The sequence below is a fragment of the Ammospiza caudacuta genome, chromosome 6 (genome assembly GCF_027887145.1).
Source record: "Ammospiza caudacuta isolate bAmmCau1 chromosome 6, bAmmCau1.pri, whole genome shotgun sequence".
Classification (NCBI taxonomy): Eukaryota; Metazoa; Chordata; class Aves; order Passeriformes; family Passerellidae; genus Ammospiza; species Ammospiza caudacuta.
This window is the reverse complement of record NC_080598.1, coordinates 41,042,910-41,061,383: the sequence shown is the minus strand read 5'-3', so window position 1 is coordinate 41,061,383 and position 18,474 is coordinate 41,042,910. Positions and strand designations below refer to the sequence as shown.

Genomic DNA, 18,474 nt, shown 5'->3' with positions numbered 1-18,474 from the left:
AAAGAAAATGTGTAGTCAGAATGACACAGTAAATTGTAAAAAATCAATAGTCATAGTGATGGGAGAGTTTGGGGAAAGGTAGAATTTAAAAGTCGTTTGTGGACACTTGTGGAGACCTGATGCTACACATAAGCCACATAGAAGAAGGTACAAAAGTGTCTTTCCAAAAGGTCAAGATTAAGTGAGAGTGACTGCATTAAATGACTGGAGGTGAGTGGTTTTGGTAAAATGGATGGAATAGGTATGGACTGTAAAGTTCAAATTAGTAGCCTGCATTTGCACTAGGGAGTGGCAGACAGATGGCAGTGTCTGAGAGAATGCACCATCTAAGTACTACATCCAGAAAGTGGATTCTGCAGTGCTCTGAGTAGATTATAAAAGGATTAAAAATGCATTTATTTAGGCCAGAGAAAAGGATATGGCAGTAACTGAGATGTGAGGTAAGAGCCTAGGTAATTTGTTCAGATAGATGGCTAGAAAAAGTTTTAGCTTAGATTATGCATAAAGAGTCTGCAGATGTAGATGCATTTTGCCATAGGAATCTAAAGCTTGGAAGTGATACAATCAACAGAGATGGAGAGCTATTAGATGAAGACATGAAATTATATTTTTCAGAAAGATTGGGCATAAGTAGGTGATCTGACAGCCAGGCTTTCAGTGCATGTTCCCAAGTGCAAATCAACAGGTCTAATAATGGAAAGTACAGTATTTTCAAATAATAGATCTTTTCAGATAATTATTAATAGGAATAATTACAGATTTAGAGAATAAGTAAAATGGAGCCTAATGTAAATGAAATATTGGCTGAAGTGACTACAACCTGAGTGACCTATAAAGATATGATTCCTAATTTTCTTCTGGTACTGATTCTATTTTTCAGAACTTGTTCTTCTGAAGAAGTATAATGAAGTAATTTTTTTTTTGTTATGTTTTTTGCGGTTATGCATCTGCAAGTTTTTAGCTGACACATTAGGGCAAATGCTGGCACAATTAATGTATATCGTACATTTTTATCCATTCTGTTTTGTCCTAGTTAGCACCTTCTTCAGAAGCAAACAGCTCACAATACTGTTGTTTAGGTGTTTTGTCACTCTCTGTGCCAGTCTTTCTCCATTGGTTTGTCTGTGCTTCCTTCCCATTCCATCTTAATTGCTGATGCCAGTGGCAACATCCACTTGAAGTAAGAATACAGCTTGCATTGCCCTATTATTAGTAGCCATTGAGTTTGTATGTGCCACTCAATCTGTAAGTGCTAATAAGTCTTTCCTAGAGAGCAGTGTTTTAAAGAAACAAATGTCTAACCTATTAGAAGTAATGTAGAAATTAGCTACCATGGGTTTATGGTCACTCTTGCAGACAGTTGCATTCAAATAGAGTGTAGAACTAGATTATCTTAGAACCAGATTATCTTAGCCACAAATGCAAGTAGAATTGGAGTTTCAAAATAACTAGGATGTTCTCAAAATACAAATTATTAGAAGATAAAAGTATCTCATCTCTGCAGTCTCTAATACAGAAACAGAGTTCTTCTGAGGAGAGTCTGTAATTTCTTAGTGCAGAGCAAAGCAAGCTTTGGATTTGGAGTTTGCCTCAGATTTTTTTTTTGTTTTTAAGGTGGGTTAGGTTTTTAGCAAGCTGCAGATGGTTTTGTGGATTGTTGGGATGAGCAGCAACCCAGCTAGCTGAATTACTTTTCTCTTGGTGTACTAAGTGTGCATTTGAATTAGACTTGTAGAACTGATATAAGCATATCCTCTTCACTGTCTAACAAAAACGTCATTATTGTCCTCAATCAGCATCTATCTCAAGACTTCTGTATTTGGTTAGGAGATTGTACCAAGATTAGAGAAAAAGAATGGCCTTGTCATGTTCAAAGCAGTAACTTTCCTTCATTTTGCCTTATTTCTGTATAAGCTTTGGATATAATAGGATAAACTAAAAGGTTTCCTTTAGAGACCTCTGAAAGTAGAGCATTTTAAAAGCAAGTAGGTGTCTCTACCCTACTTTTTCATGAAGCATTTTACCCATTCAAGCAGACTTTCAAAAACAGCTTGTTTTGATAGCAGCCTGCTCTCCTGTGGGCCTTCAGCCTTTGCTTCCTGGCAGCACCTTTGGTGCGAAAAGAGAGTGATCAATTGGGAGACTATCAGTGCCAGCATGCATAGAGTGATAAGTTAACACACCACTGGGAATTTCTAGGGCCCACCAAGATACTTCACTTCTAATGTGCTAACAAGCTCATTTTTCTACCTCTTGCCTCTTCAGTTATTTTTTTTTCTCAGAAGAGCTTAGAAGTTGAGTGCATCAGGCATAATGAAAAGCTCTGTAGGAGGGAGAAGCAATAACCCCATTTTTCCCTTTTCAGCCAAATAGAAAATTAGTTTCTGGTAATACACAAAGGCCAGTATTTTTTGTGCAAGGGGCACTGCTGTGAATCAAAGGACTCTATTAACTGCAGAAAATTCAGCAGCTGTGAATCTCCCCCAATGAAAAAAAAGTGCTTTTCAACAAGTTGTGAGATACATAGTATTATTTAGACTTCAACCATCAGTTTCATCCTCTACCACTTATACATAACCTCTTAAAAACTGTGCTATATTACTGTCCTCTGTTCAGGCTCAATACTGTGTTTATCCCCCAACCTAAGAATCATTACAATGGGAGATTTTTATGTTTTCTCTTGTCCCAGTGCTTCTATTTTAGCTTGTCCAAACTGAGGCTTCTGCTGTGGTTCAGCTGTCTCTGGATTCATAAGGAATTCAGAGTGCAGATTTTGGAGAGAAAACTGTTTCCCAGTTTCACTATGTAACCTAGTTATGGTCTAAGGAAATATTATAGAAATAATTTTATTCACTGAAACTTGTTTCTAGATAATATAGTCTCTATATTTTTTTCATGTTTAGATAGACTAAAACTACAGTAAATATTGTACAGAAAAAATTGCAAAAAATGAGTAGGAAAAGTTCTGTAATTGTAGAAATGTAGTTTTGTAAGATAATATGAAGATTATTGTTCCTAACTTTCATTGGGTGTTGGGAATGTTATTGCTTGTCATAACTGAAAATAGTATCATTATTTTAAATCTTATCACTAGTAATTAAAAATGCTTACCATGTGTAATACATGAGTTTCTGTGTTTGGATTGCTAAAAAATATGAGCAATGTGAGTATTATCTCCATTTCACAGGTGGTGAAATTGAGTCAGAAAGGTACGTTCCTCACTGTCCCAGATTCCCCCCAAAAGAACAACAGACCTGAAATAAGACCCCAGAATTTTAAAGAAACCTATTTTGAGTGCATTCCTCCACAGCATGCTGATTTGTTTTGGGATATTTTTTTGGAAAACAGAACTATGCAAGTAGAAAATTGTCTCACTATCTGCAAATAAAATATGAAAAAAAAGTGGGCACAAATGTAAATGTCAGGGGAAATTTTTGATCCTTCTGTGTTTGTGTAAGATAGCTGGAGAAGGTTTCCCTCATTCAATATACTGAGTCCAGCTGGAGGACTCTGAAAGTTGTGTGAGAAAAGGTTAACTGATTTCTCAGTTCAGCAACTATACAACATGAAGTCAGCATGGTGTTTTTTCTTGATAATTGTATGTTGCTGCCTGCTGCTCTACATTTTGACAGCCATTTCCATAGTTGCTTTCATGAACAGCAGAAATATTCTCTCTTTTTCTCGCTCTCTCTGTGCCTAGAGCACAATCGGGCCTGCTGGAACAAGAAGCGTGGAGAGGGTTCTTCAAAAACAACAACACTTCAAGATACCAGTCTCTTGTCAGTAATATTGGAGGGGGAGAACACAGGAAAAAATAATAAATACAGTATTTTACTATCAGTGCCCTGCCAACACCCTGTTAACCAGTATTTAAGGGTCCTGTGGATTCTTTACAGATATTCTTGCTTGTTTTAATGACTTAATTGAGAAGGTGTTTTTCCCAATACTGAAATTTCACTATATTTGTCTTAAATGTGTGTGTGTTTAGGGATTATGAAAGCAGTTTCTTATGGAAAAGTGCAAAGTAATTTGTTTTGTTAATGCTAAGGTATGTTTTATGCTACATCTCCTGAAAATTGAAATGTTTTTATATTTAATTGTGACCGGAATACAGGCAAATCAGTTACTTAAGTGTTGTTGTTATTTGTAAACAGTTTCAGGAAGTTCTGCATCAGACATGAAAAGAATATAGTTAAACCATAAGGTTTACATTAATCATGTGTATCTTACACTTAATATTATGTCAATGCATCAGACAATATCACAGTCATATAAAGAATTAAAAATAAGTGTGTACACTGAAATACATTACAGGTATTTAACTAAAACAAAAATTCTGAATTACTAGGCAATGATATTTAGCAGTTACAGTACGTGATATATATTCATCCTTAATTCTTGGCTAACTCAGCTACGAGGAGAGAGCACGATACCTGCAAACAATTGTTCAACATCATCTAGAGCCTACAACATTTGAAGATTTTGCTGCTCAGGTTTTTTGCCCAGCACCTTATCACCATTTGCCCTCAGAGACGGGTAAGAAGTAGCAAACAGTTCTCATAAAATCTTAAACTTGAAATGCAGTATCCTTACTTATAAAGGCTAAAAAATCAGACCTTTGCACATCATGAAGAATTACCATTAATTGGAAAGAATATACATGTTTGAGAACGTGGGCAGAGTTGACTTTAAATCTTCATTCTGTTTTCTGGCATCGTAAGCCAATACCTAGCATTAGGATTTGGCAAGATGCTTTAATATAGCAACCAGACCCTGTATTTTTATCACAATCCCCTGTATAAAGTCTGCTTGGAAGCATTGGTACTGTCATGTAGGCTGGTTAATGTAGAAACATTTTTAAGTGCACCTTCTTCATAAGAAAGTTTCAAGGCTCACTACATGTTTAGAATGTAAAGTTTTAAACTGAAAATCTGAGCCTCACAATCTTAACTTTGTTCCCATGTTATAAATCACAAAGTTGGTTTTAAGGTAGTTTTTACTTTCCAGTAAAATACCTGTTTTATAAGAGGATGCTGCATTTTTTTGTTACTAATAAGAAAATCGGTAAAAGAAAATGAGTAACTCAAGGCCTTCCTGTTCTGACATTTCTTGAACTCCTTATGATTATTTAATTATTTTATTTCCCCTCTTTTTAGATCATTAAATATCAGTTCTGTTTATCTGAAGGTAAGACAAAGTGTCCAAAAAAACCCTTTGTTCCTCTTACTAGAACACTAAGCTTGTAACCAAATTGTATGCAAACTTTCCTTGTTGCCCTTGTTCACACTAAATAGAATTTCACACTGATTGAGAAATGACCACTACATCTTCTAAAAGTTTTAGTCTTTTACTAACCTCAGGTCTGCATGAAGCACTAACACTGGTTCTGGGATTAAGGTAACTAATGATAGAGACAGTTGTTGAATGAGTAACACTTTATTGTGTTGACCTTTGTTTCTCAGCATGAACAAGTAGTACTGGATGGCAGTGGTGTGTTTTGTACCCTGTACTGTCTTTCATTGATGTTGTAAGACATTCTGCAGTGATGACCTAGGAGAGATGGAGAAGAAGAATGTGTAACACTTGAAATCCCCTGTTCAGAAAAACCTTATTTAATGATAATCAAAGTGCTTCCATGGAAAAACTTGTAAATCTAAATGAAATAAATTTTGTCAGAATAGTTTAGCAAGTTGTTATCTGAAAATTTGTTTCTCACTTCCAAAATATATACATAAATTAATTATGAATTATTATCTTTTTTATTATCAATTAAGAATTATGATAGGACTACAGAAAGAATGACTGAGATATGTTAAAAGGTTGAGGCTCCTTTAAAATACAAACAATAACTAGAAATGAGGTGCAGTTTCAAACTATAAAAAGTGGTATAATTATGCTAACGAAAATAGTTGAGACCAAAGGCAAACAAAATTAAAAGTAATTAATTTAATTAAAGCAATATAAAAATTAGTAACATAATTTAAAGTATGAAAACATTTGAATAAGAAAAATCTATAACTAGAAATATTAAAACCAAACATTAAAAACAATAACGAGATATACCAGTGCTTGCCACATTTCCTGTCAAGGGACCTAGTGAATATTCAGCACCAGACACTTTTGTATGGCTAGTATATATTCTATATTCTAGTGCACTTGTTGAAGTTCTGCCCATTCATTTTAAGAAGTCTCATTCCAAGCCAAGTTGTTCTGCCCTCTTCTTCTAATTCATTCTTTCAGGTGAAGCAAGACTGCTTTTCTGCTAGTTTGGGGCCTCAGAGTACACTTCTCTACAGCGGCAATTCCTGTATTCTTTTAAAATTGGTACTCTCTAGCATGATCTGAAAGGAGATTATGATTTTTAGAAACTAGGTTTTAACTTTTCTATCAAAGTTAATAATCTTCTGTAGCAATCTCATTAATAGGAGCTTGTGATGTGTTTCACATCTGCACACAAGCATGTGTGCATCTGCATACCATGAAACATGTCCTGTCCTGGGAGCCACATTCTTCTGGACCTTGCACTGTGCAGTGGAAGTGACCAAGACATCAGTGTCAGGAGCAGCCAGAGCTTCCTAGGACAGATGTGCAGCACAGTGTGACCCAGCCTGGCCCCACCTCTGCCTGACTGAGCTTGCATTTCAGTCAAGAGAAGCTGGGGGTGCTCTGGCAATCCTGCTTGCAGCCTGATCCCTGTTCCATCCCTGCTCCTGGAGCTCTGATACTCAGCTCCAGCACAGAGTGCCTGGAGCAGCACTGATCCATCTGCCCCCAAGCTGACTCTAGAGGGCACAAACCCTACAGCCTGAGGCAGGTATAAAATAGCACTGCCAGAAAGGTCACCCCAGGGCTTGGGGTCAGCCTGGAAACCACTGGTTTCCAGTTCTAGCAGAGGCAGACCTGTGAGCTGCATTGCTGCAGATGACCCAAATTTCTGAAGGACTGTGATCCCAAAGAAGAGTTCACCAGCAGTGCTATTGAAAAAATAGATACCCCTAAATTTCCAGGGGCCCTGCAACAGGTGGATTTCTTAAAAGAGGTGCAGAGCACTGAACTGTGCCAGGATTACACACAGGAGTGGTGCTGGAGTCCTGCCTGGGAATCCACGTGCTTTTATCACCCTCAAGGTGACTCAGACAAAACCTTGCAGGCTCCCAGCCAGATGTCCATGTCATCTGAAAATTTCTAACCAGTTTCTAAGAATACATCACATTTTTTAAATACAAAATATTTCATTTATATATGGAGCTTCTTTTAATAAAAAGTTATTGACCAGAAGAGGCTAAGAAAAAAAACCCCACATTTTAGATATTATAGATATAATTGTTTTATTGGATCATGAGCTCAGTGATTACAACTTCTGAATATGTTTAATTTTATAAAGTACTCTCCTTTTTTTGAAAATACATTTTTCCATCTAAGAAAGATCTTAGAAACTATGAGTCTGCTACAGCCCATCACCAGGTGTTACCATTTTGTTGTTGTGATCACATTGGCCATTTTTTTCCATTTGAGCTATGAGAATCAGAGCAAATAGAGAACATGCCATTCGGTAACAAACTGTGTTTTCTCAGATGGACTTATTTTATCAAAGGCCTAGACATCAGCAAAAGCTGTTTCCTTTTTTATTGTGACTGCTCTTCAGTACAATGTGATTGTGGCAGCTGCTGGTTTATCTAGAAGCTTAGTTTGCCCTGTCAAAATATCTGACAAGTCCACCTTCCCGTGTGTAGGAACCTGACTAGAGTAGTGAATGTGTACATTTAAAGAAATTGAGATTTACCTGTACTTAATCACAGAATGCAATTCAGTTGCCTCTGTTTTTTACCTTGTGCTGTTTCTGTTACATTGAGTAACTGGAAATACTCTGCTAAATAGGGTAACACGTCCTATGCAGATATTGAGTGAACCAGATCTCTGTGACAACAGACTAGGTTGAGGGAACTGTCAATGATAAGCTCAATTATATTGAAGGGCATATTGACCTCATGATGCTAAGATTCTGATCTTTTAAATGTACCCATGTCTTTTTTCTGTCTTCTTTTGTTCCCTTTCTTCCTACTAAGACTAGTACCTTATTACAGTACATTTCTGAAGAGGCCCCTCTACATTCATCATAGTATATTCCTTGTGACAAAAGCATCAGGCTTTTTGGTCCCAACAATCATTCCTACCTTTTCAAGCCTGCACTCAGAACAGTTCTCCTGCCCCACTCCCAGAGTAAGACTAATTGGGGTTGCCACCGTGCTGTCAGGGAAGCAGGGGAATGTAGAGGTAATGGTGATTTCAGCCTTGCACAATTAAAAATCTAGTGCAACAGCTTGTATTTTCTTCTGCTCCTTCCTTGCTGTGAAACATTGAAACTAATAATCTTTTTGGCCCTGTACCACCCCTTCACAGATGAGAATAATGGTGATTTTGTCACAGTAGAAGGATCTGAGTCATGCTTGGTGGTGGTGGTTTGTGATTGGAAGTGAAGCTGAAATACAGAAGTGAGGGCTCTGTGTCTAGAAGGGTTGGAAGAACTTCTCATTATGCTTTCTCAAGTACAAACTTAGGATTCTTTTTTTCATTCCAAATCAGAGCAAAACCTCAAAACTTAGTGACTTTTTCCAAAGAATTCATGTTGGAATGGCTGAAGCTGAAACCTTTTACATTTCTGAACTATTGCGTTGTCATCTTATTGCAAAAAGCTCCATACCTTCTTGGTCATTGCTCATGGGCAGCTCCTCATAGCACTGACTCCTTCTTCACAGCACAGCCAACAAACTCCACCCAGCTAACCCACTCTTTTGTAGCACGTGTATTATTGGACACAGCTGTGGCCTATTAAGGGCAGGCCTGTTCCCAATCTTTGGTGATTAGCACAGCTGCAACTCCTCAGGTGTGAGACTGCCTTCTGCACTATCTTTATTTTCTTACATTCTATCCCTCCACACTATTGTCCCAAAGTCAGCCACTTGGGTGAAGGTACACTCAGCACTTTGAGACAGTAAATTCAGTGTGGACTGCTAGAAACCCAAACTTTCTACATTTAATGAAATGGGTCTACTGAAAAAAATAGTATGATTGTTCAATTAAAAAGCATCCCATGCATATACACAAGGGGACAAAAAAATTTTAATCCTGACATTTTCTAGTGTTTTAATTTTTTTACTTTATTTTCTTGTGACATTTGCCTTGTGTAATTACTTCAATTTTTGTTTTAAAGTATAGGGCAAAACAGAATTTCTAAAACACTGATTAACAGCCCCAGGATACATTAGCAAACTGCAACCTCTAGAATGACCACCTCCTGCAGACTGAAATAGGACATTAGTTTGTAGGAATGGTAAGCTCTCTTAGCTCTGCCTCAGTCTCCACTAGTGGAAAGACTGGGAATTTAGCTAGAGGGTTTCTCTGGTTTTTGGCAGAGAGAAATAGGCTTATCTTACACACATAGTTCCAGCTAGGTTCTGAAGAGCATTCTTCACTGGACATGGTCTTGGCTGATGTTTTGCCAGAAACTTAATCTTATTTTGTTGTCTTCTTTCTCATGCCTCTTATTTCTCTCTCTTCTACCCAGTTCTGGTCTCACAGGTCTTTAGACCATCTCACCTTTTTGCCTTGCTTTGCAGCTGCTTCTGCAGTCTTTCTACATCTGCTTCTCTCTTCCTTTCCTCATTTCACAGAATCAGTGAAAGACATAACTGACTTGATTCTAGCAAGGCTGCTAAGCATGATGGACAACTTGGCCAGTTTTGGACTGAAATATATAAGAGTGGCAAAGGGCACAAGCTGGACAAAAATGATTGCACTCTTCCTTGAAGGTCAGCTGGGACATGCTGAAGTATCTCAGAAGACATCAAAATTTACCAACATGCACAAATTATTTTCCCCTATGGTCACTCACAGACATAGCACTCGGGGCAGTGCTGATCCAGACAATGAGGTGTGATAAAGCCAGAAGAACTGAGAGTAGTCTTACCATGCAGCACTTTCAGGCCTCTCCTTTGAAAGTCAAAACTGATGTGCAAGATTAGTCATGGCAGCGCATATCTTCTGTTACCTCCTGATTCCTCCATCTCACCTCACTTTTAATTTAGTCTGTGTGTAGTTAGGATTCCATTTTAGATTTGAATAGTTGATTTCTGAATCAAATAACCAAGATACTATCATTAGAAGATACTAAATTTTTCAAATGGACTTTGAAAATCTCACATTTCAACTTTGTTGACCCACCTCCTTGTTCAGAGGCAATTGAAATGGCTCTGCATTATGGCCCCAAAATATCATAGCTGATCAAGCTATGGTATTTGTCACTTGTCAAATCTAAGAGGAGAAAAATATGGATCACTTCCCAATGTTTTCTGCCTCTAAAAAGTCCAAAGACATTTGCTTTGTTTATTTTTAGCTCTTTCTGACTCCACATCATTTGTTCATAAAGCCTTCATATATAACCCTATTTTTATATTTTGGATAACTAAATATATTGTTGTGGTTTAAGAATGGTATTTTCCAATTCGGTATTCCCACTGAGACCATTCCAAACCATATGCTGGTTGATCATTCCCCCTGCCTTCCGGTGCTAGAGAGGAGAACTGGTGACATTAAAGGCACAGGTTGAGATAACAATTTACTGGAAACAGCAATAAGATAAGAAAATGAACAGCAGCAACAACAATATCAATACTAATGACAGAAGGTACAAGAAAGAGGCAAACAATTCTCATGGACACAGACACACCCCATTCCTGACAATATCCAACTGCTCCTTCTGCCATGCTACACCGATCTGGAAGTGAGCCTTTCCCCCATCCCTGGCAAATGACACCAAGTTGCATAGACTAACCTTTGTGTCCTGGCCATGCTGCCTTCTGGCTGCTGCAGAAATCAACCCTGTCCTGGCCAGAGCCAGGACATATTCCACCCTTTATTCTATACCATCTCCAATATGCCCAGATCCTGCACCTTTCGACTATTACATGTATCTTCATATCATGAGTGCCATTTCCATGGGTAATGACCATCCCTCCAAGGTGTCTGTTGACTTCCTTTAGTTGATGACTGTAGGTTCAGTCCATCCTAGATATCTTCCAGGACAGGAGGATTGGTGGTTGTCAGGTGGTTGCAAGCTGCACCAGGAGCTCACAATTGGAGCAGTTCATATTCACTGTCCACGGTAGTTCTGGCATACAGTGGCAGTGCCATTCAGCAACCACTTCTATACAATTCAACATTTCAGGCTGTTCTAACCCAAAAGTCAAATTCCCTGGAGCTACACATTGTGTTTCCCTGTCCCAAATGCACACATGTCCTTGGGCAAAAACAATCCCATGGATGGGTTTGTCTTTGCTTGAGGCAGGATTAATCCAAACTGTCTTCCCTAACACATTTCTCATATGCTCCACAGGGACTTTATATCCATCTGTAGTACATTGAGGTTTTGATTGGGCAGGGCAAGCAAGGTAGATCCTCTAGTGTTAACTAACCAGGGGGCCTGTGCTAAATGCAGATCCCAGTGTTGAAGGTCTCACCACCCATTGCTTTCAATGTGGTTTTTAGCAGTCCACTGTACCATTCCTTGTTGCCAGACACTGGTGCAGGATAGGGGGGAATATGATACCCCAGGTGTCCATGAGGATATTTTTGAAATGAGTCCCATTGTCCAGCTCTGTTCTTTTGGGGCTGCTATGTCACCACATGAGCTGTTTCCAGGATGGTGTTCTGGGCAGTGATGTGAGGCACAGGGTGTGTCCCAGCCATTCACTGTTGTCTCACCATAGACATAGCACTTGTCTAGGCAGATTTGTGGGAGTGCAATGTAATCAAACTGCCAGGCCTGCTCACATTTTTAATTTCAACCCTTGTCCCCCACACCAGAGAGTCTTTACCCATTTAGCCTGACTGATTGCAGTGCATGTTTCGTGGTTATGGATAATATGGGGTATAGTGTCCACTCCTCAATCACAAGCCCATCTGGATGTTGCATCTCTTCCCTGATGACCTGAGGTGTTAGGGGCCCACCAAGTCAGAAATCATTCACCCTTATGTTCCAGTCCAGATCCACCTGAGACACTTAAATCTTGGCAGCCCGATCCACCTGTCCATTCTTGAACGTTCTTCAGTAGCACAACTCCAACCCCCCTATGTAATCAGCTACCAGAAAATGAAGAAGGATATGCTCTCCTCACTGATGGTTCCTAGCATTTTGTAGGGATACATCAAAAATGGAAGGATGACATGTGGAGTCCTACATGGCGAGTCACAGAAGCTATTGAGGGACAAGGTAGATCAAGTCAGGGTGCAGAGCTGAAGGCCATCCAGCTGGCCTCAGGTGAATGAGAGGAATGGCCTCTACGCTGACTCATGCATGATGGCAAATGCTCTGTGAAGGAAACTGTCTGGGCCACTGAACTGTGGCAAGACATCACTGCCTGGGTAGAGAAGTTGGCTGTAAAAGTACATCATGTAGATGCACACACATCTTCTGTATTGCTCCTCTCTGGAGCTGCCACAGCATTCTCCTTGCAAATATTCTGTCACTTTATCAGGCTTGTGTAGGTGAACTGCTAAATCATTAGAGAAGAGAATTTCCCCAAAAACTGGCCCATTCTCTCCTGCATTCTGTGCTACTCATGACCATCCACCCTCAGGGCAGATCTCTGAATGACCTCCCAAGAAATCTCTGGCCTGACTCTAAATATGATGTAGACTGCACTGAGGAGAAGTGGCAGACTTAGCAACAAAAATATGCTTTCCTTAACATCCAACAGGAATTCAAAATTCTCAGAAGCTGTTTTAAGAGGTCTGAAGGAGGAAAAGGGGGTGAAAAGCTGGGAAAATCATCTTCCCCATTTCCCCCCACAGACTGGATGTGATTATTAATGGACCCCCAGAACTAGTGCCTGAGTAAGGATAGAAGGGAAACACTGAATACACATCCCAAATGAAATGACCTTCATTGCCCTTTATTTTACCATGTCATAAACTGATACTCCATAGTACAGCAACAAAGCAATCCTAATCCCTCTCCCTGCTCTGAAAAAGAGCACCATTATGAGCACATAGTGGATATACAAAAACATGTACAGGGTTAGGTACCACACCCACACGAGCAGACTAAGCAACATTGTGACCAGTAGGTTTGGACCTAATCAGATCAGATTAGATCAAATTTTTTTTCAACTCGCTCTGGGCAGAACTGTTGTTGTCTCAACCCTTGGTGCCTCACATTGGGCACCAAAGAAGGCTGTTGTGTTTTAGGAATGGTATTCTCCAATTCCATGTTCCCACTGAACCCATGTGCTGCTCCAAACCATGTGCTGCTCTATCACTCCCCTTCTCCTGTGCAGGCTGGAGAGGAGAATTGCAGGCATAAAAGGTAAAGCTGAAGAGATAAGAACAATTTTTACTGGAAGCATCAGTGAGATAAGAAAACATACAGTAACAACAACAGTGCTAGAGGGTACAAGAAAGAGGCCAACAGTTTGATGTAGGAGGTGAACCGCCCCACAATAATACCCAGCCACTCCCTCCACCACACTACACTGACCCAGAAGTGAGCCTTTCCCCAGAAAATGGCACAGGATGCTATAGAATAACCTCCAGGTCCTAGCCATACCCCCTCCTGGCTACCTCAAAAATCACCCCTTCCTGACCAGGACCAGGACAATTGTGGAGAGAGATAAAGATAATAGCATTTTATACTGAAAATTTTAAAACTCCGAAGGGGAAGCAAAATCTGCAAAATTTTTATATACCATATTTAATATCCTCATGTGTGTGTGAGCGTATGTATGTATATATATGCTTATCTAAAATCCAAAGAAATTTAGTTACTAATTAATCTGTTAATTTCTGTCAGACTTTAAATCTATTTTAAGTGCTGTTATTCTTCACTCTTCTGGTGTGGTATGTTCAGATGTGAAAATCACTTTACATGACTTCTGTTCTTCAATAGCTCTAAGCTTCTTTTTAAAAAATGTTGTTATATGTGAATTTGTGCTTGTGTCCACAGGAATTAGAAACAAAATTTTAAGCTACAACTGGAATAATACTTTACTTGAAATAATGGGGCAGACTGAGGTTTTCTTTTTCTAAAAGCCCATGATAAAATTTCACACTAGGGTTTAACCCTTCAATGTAGACTAGCTAGCTTAAAACTAGCTGCTTTTGCTTCATGATTTCAGGAGTATCATGTTAAGACTGGCTATCATTTTAATGTATTCAGAACTGTGAAACAGCTGGAGAACAGAAGCCATATATCAAGTTGCCATTTGTTTTTCCTTATCAGTTGTGTGTATGTGTGTGAGTATTTACCTGTTTTCACCAATGTTAAGCAAGCATTTCAGACAGTGTTTAGGATGTATCTCAGTTGCTATTAATAAGGTTGTTGGATCTGGATAATGTTATAGAATTCTTTTCTTTCTCTCTCCCTTCCTTTTTTTTCTTGTAATGCTTAGTTGGTAAGTATGATGCCGTATTTCAGAGCTGTTGCTTCATTGCACATAACTAACTCATCACTCTCTTTAACCTGTAGCATGAGCAGCAATTGCATAATGAAATTCGAAATTCCGTTTTCTGTGCTCATCTGTTAATACCCTTCAATCTCTGCGGTTCGTGTCTCATGTCTCACACCTGTTATCTTTTATCTTTTCTCCTCCCCCTTCCTCACTTCTTTCCACTCCTCCTTCCTCATCACTTCTTCATTCTCAACAAAGAAAGAAATGCTGTGATATTTCTTCTCCTTCCAAAACCTCCACTAGAAAGCATTGGCCACATCAAGGTAAAGGGCAAAGGCTTGAAACGGAAGGTCTTTCACGCTAGCTGTGAATGGTATGCTGTGCAAAACAACAACGGTTATTTTCTATTCTCTAATTCCCACCATTTGAAATGCTTTAATTTCTTGTAAAATCAGAACAAGATAGAATTTCAGAAAATGCGAATGCATGTTTCCCTGCTTGCCTTTTCTATAAGGCACAGTGAGTCAGGCATTATCATGCTTTTCCAGATTGTTTGGCAGTGAAGTACCTAGTTCATGAACAAAATTACTGTCACCAGCTGGGGAACAAATAACAGCCCTTTCTCTCCCCTGTCACTCTGATGGGTCGTGTCAGTTTGAAGATAGAAAGTACCATGCTCTTGCTCTGGAGCAGGCAGGTGAGGTACCAGGCAAGAACAGCCAGATTGCTAAATACCACAGGTTTATGGCAATCTTTTAAATTTGCTCCTAGATTTCTTACCTTATGACCTCACTTGATTTTAGTGGAATCTTTCAAGATAAATCATGACCAGTTTTGAATTATTTTTCCACCCTTTATTTGTGAAATGTATACTGAGGCAGAGAGATCTTCAGTTCTGATTATTGCATTATTATTTTAAAGAATTACCAGTAATAGCATGATGTGGAAGAAATAGCAAGTGATTTCTGGCTTACTGCAGTCCACAGGGGTTTCCCCATTGACACCTGCAGGACCAGGCTTCTGTCTCTAAATTATATCGGTTAGAAGCCTTCAGAGGCAACTGTGGTAGTTAAGTTCAATCACACTGCCAGTGGCTGTAAATGACTAATGAAAATGCAATTTAGTTTTATAGATGGGAGTTAATAGTATTAATTTTCTATAGCACGGGAAGGAGAATGTAATTTTGATTTCATATTTTCTCCTTTTCCTTTTGTATGTCTATGGAAGAAGGTGTGGAGACAGGCTGTTTGTAGGAAAGAGCTCTGTCCCCTTGCAGTGAGGACTCTGGGGCCGCTGGAGCATAGCTCTGGGCACTGGGCTGATGAATTACATATCATTGTCTCAAATTCATCTTGTTCCTTTTACAAAGAAACGTTAACATATAGTGCATCCAGTTAGTACAATCTGTTCAAGCTTCTGCCTTGTGGGCCCTGTAGGAATTTGCCTTTTGAAGCACAAACTAAAGTTGGTATGGGAGAAGATGTTTTGCTCTCTCAGTTGGCCCCCAATTCACTCCACCTCTTCAGCAGCATTCCTAGAGCTCCCTTCATGTGCAATGAGCTGTTAACCTTCATGTTCTCATTAAAGACTGGATTCTTCTGGGTTGTGGTTTGACTAATGATTCCCCATCCCTGCAAGGGAACTGGAGCTGTTTGTTTTCCTGGTTAGTGGGAGAACATTGCCCACTTCAGTGCTGCCTCAATTGCTCAGAGCAAGGGGGTTCTGCAGTCCCATAGCTCAGTGGTTTCTGCAATCATCTTTTCTATAGGGGTGGATTTGTGGCAGTTGTTAATTCCATGAGCAATACCACCACCCACAGCTGATAAAGGGCTAGGAGATGCTGTGGCAGTGACAGCAGCACTGAAATTCCTGTCAGCCCCTTGCTAAGAGATCCCGTGCTGCGAGTGTGGCAGGCGGCACTGACGCCTCTGGTTCTTGCTGTCCTCTGCAGGCTTCTGCCCAGAGACTCAGCCGGGAGAAACTCCAGCAGCAGCAACAGCACAGGTGGATGGAACAGACTTAGCCTCTCCAATGTCTCCTCGGACTAGCAAGAGCCGCATGTCCATGAAGCTGCGCCGCTCCTCCGGCTCAGCCAACAAGTCCTAAGGGGCGAGATGAGATGCCTGCAGCTTTCCAGTGAGGAGCACTGGCCACCCTTCCCGCAGCCACTCACCGCCTTCGGGGCTTTACTGCTCACGCCGTGCATTCAAGGATAATGTCTCAAATGTGTGTGCACCCGTGCCCTGCATACTCCTTTTCTGTATGTTTATTTTAAACAGTGACACTGGAATTTTACTTTAATAATTTAGCTTTTTTTTTTTTATTATCAAACTCCAGTCAGCCTTTTTTTTCCTTTGCAGTGCAGTTTGTACCCTGCACCTTTTATCTACTTGGATGATTATGGATGATTAACTTTGTGTTTTAACTCTGGTTGATCTTGAGTCAACATGGAATTAGAGACTGCAGTTGGATTACACTATATTTATTATGCCCCATTGCAATTTTCTCTGTAACAAAGAAAGAAATATGTACAATTTGAAAATGAATGTACAATTTTAAATTGAAGTTGCATTTGTAAAGTCTTTGTCAGATGTCACAATGTTAATGCACAAGATGTGTACAGATTATTTATGTTGAGGATAAAATAGTTCAACGGCGTTTCAAGTATCACAGAATCCAATGAAATAATTTGCTCACAGCACCCTTTCATCATAAAGCGATGTATCATTTCTTAATTCTGCAGATAATCTATGCCAGAAAAAAAAATCACTGTTCTGAAATTCTATTTATGCTCGGCTTCCAAATATTTTTATAATGTTTGCTTTTCCAAGTGGTGTCAATAGTAAATGCCATTGAGTTTCATGAGTTTTAGACATTATCATTATGCTGTTTCATCTAGATGTATATTCTTTTTTCTTACATTAAAAAAAAAAATAAAAACAAACACTTTCCTGATAGAAATTCATTGCTGTGATGATGGGTCCTAGGGAAGAAAAGGGAACATGCTCCGGGAGCCTGGCCTGAAATGCTGATAATTTCAACCTTGTGAGCGCAGATTAGTACATGAGTTCCACCCACCCAGAGGTATTTTCCTACAGAAAATTAAATGCTCACATTTTGAGTCTAGTAAACAACAAAATGCTGTTAACAAAATGTAGCATGGCATCGGTACTAACTGCATGTGTAAATATATGGGCAACAATAAAAAAAGAAATTATGTATTGTCATTCATGTAGTATCTACAAATTTGTAATGGTTGAAGAGAAGACATGTTATTTAATAATCCAATAAAATTATTCTTACCACCTTTTGTATATTAGTTATTCACTTCCCTGATTAGATTCTTAGTCCAATTTGTAGAAGAATTGTGTATTACATGCACATGAAACAGTTAAATGCAATACACAGCTTAGTTTTCCTTTGTATTAAAAAAGCACACACAAGTTCTCAAGAATGCCCAGCTGAAAACTTTTCCCCAGATCTTGAAAATGGATTGCATGGAGCTCTGCAGCTAATACAAAACATAGGCTGTTCCCTCTGGCAGGCTGGTTGTTCAGATGCCAATTGTAGGAGCAGTTAATAATCATCACGTTTGAGTCTGCAGCCCTTCATCTTTGACTACACAAGGAGAGAAAGAGGAACCATGATTTAAAAAAACAAAAAACTAGTGACTTTTCCCAGGGGCAAACTCATTCAATTCCATAAAGAGGCATTTTTACCTAAGTCTCTGTTGTCAACAAACGACAGAAAAATGCACAACTTAAATTAACATGCTTTATTTTTGGCATATTACTGAATTGCAAGTTTAGCCTCCTTTGTCAGAAAGCAAATCTTGGCTGCATTAGGTTATATTGTATTAATTAATTTGTCCAGGTTCTGGAACTAAAAGGACAAAGTCCGTGAAGCACATTTAACATAAAGCACTTATCGCTTGCTCGCAGCCTTTGGGCATGATACATCTTTTGTTGTGTGTAGCAAAATATAAAACTACAGAAATAATTGCTTTAGAGGATGCTAATCGAGAGATTGA

General features: G+C 39.1%; 1 protein-coding gene across 3 annotated transcripts in view; it reads left to right on the top strand.

The window, feature by feature from the left end:
* RALGAPA1 (Ral GTPase activating protein catalytic subunit alpha 1) overlaps positions 1 to 17,745 on the top strand; it is a 129,697-nt gene extending 111,952 nt beyond the window's left edge. For 2 of the 3 annotated variants that reach the window (XM_058807876.1, XM_058807875.1), the window contains 2 exons: positions 4,412 to 4,536; positions 16,396 to 17,745. In XM_058807876.1, the coding sequence (XP_058663859.1) occupies positions 4,412 to 4,536; positions 16,396 to 16,550 (280 nt within the window). In that variant the 3' untranslated portion in view covers positions 16,551 to 17,745. Of the gene's footprint in view, positions 1 to 4,411; positions 4,537 to 14,702; positions 14,818 to 16,395 lie in introns of all 3 variants that reach the window. The other variant, XM_058807874.1, reaches the window with a different exon arrangement.
* Positions 17,746 to 18,474: the final 729 nt, after the last annotated feature.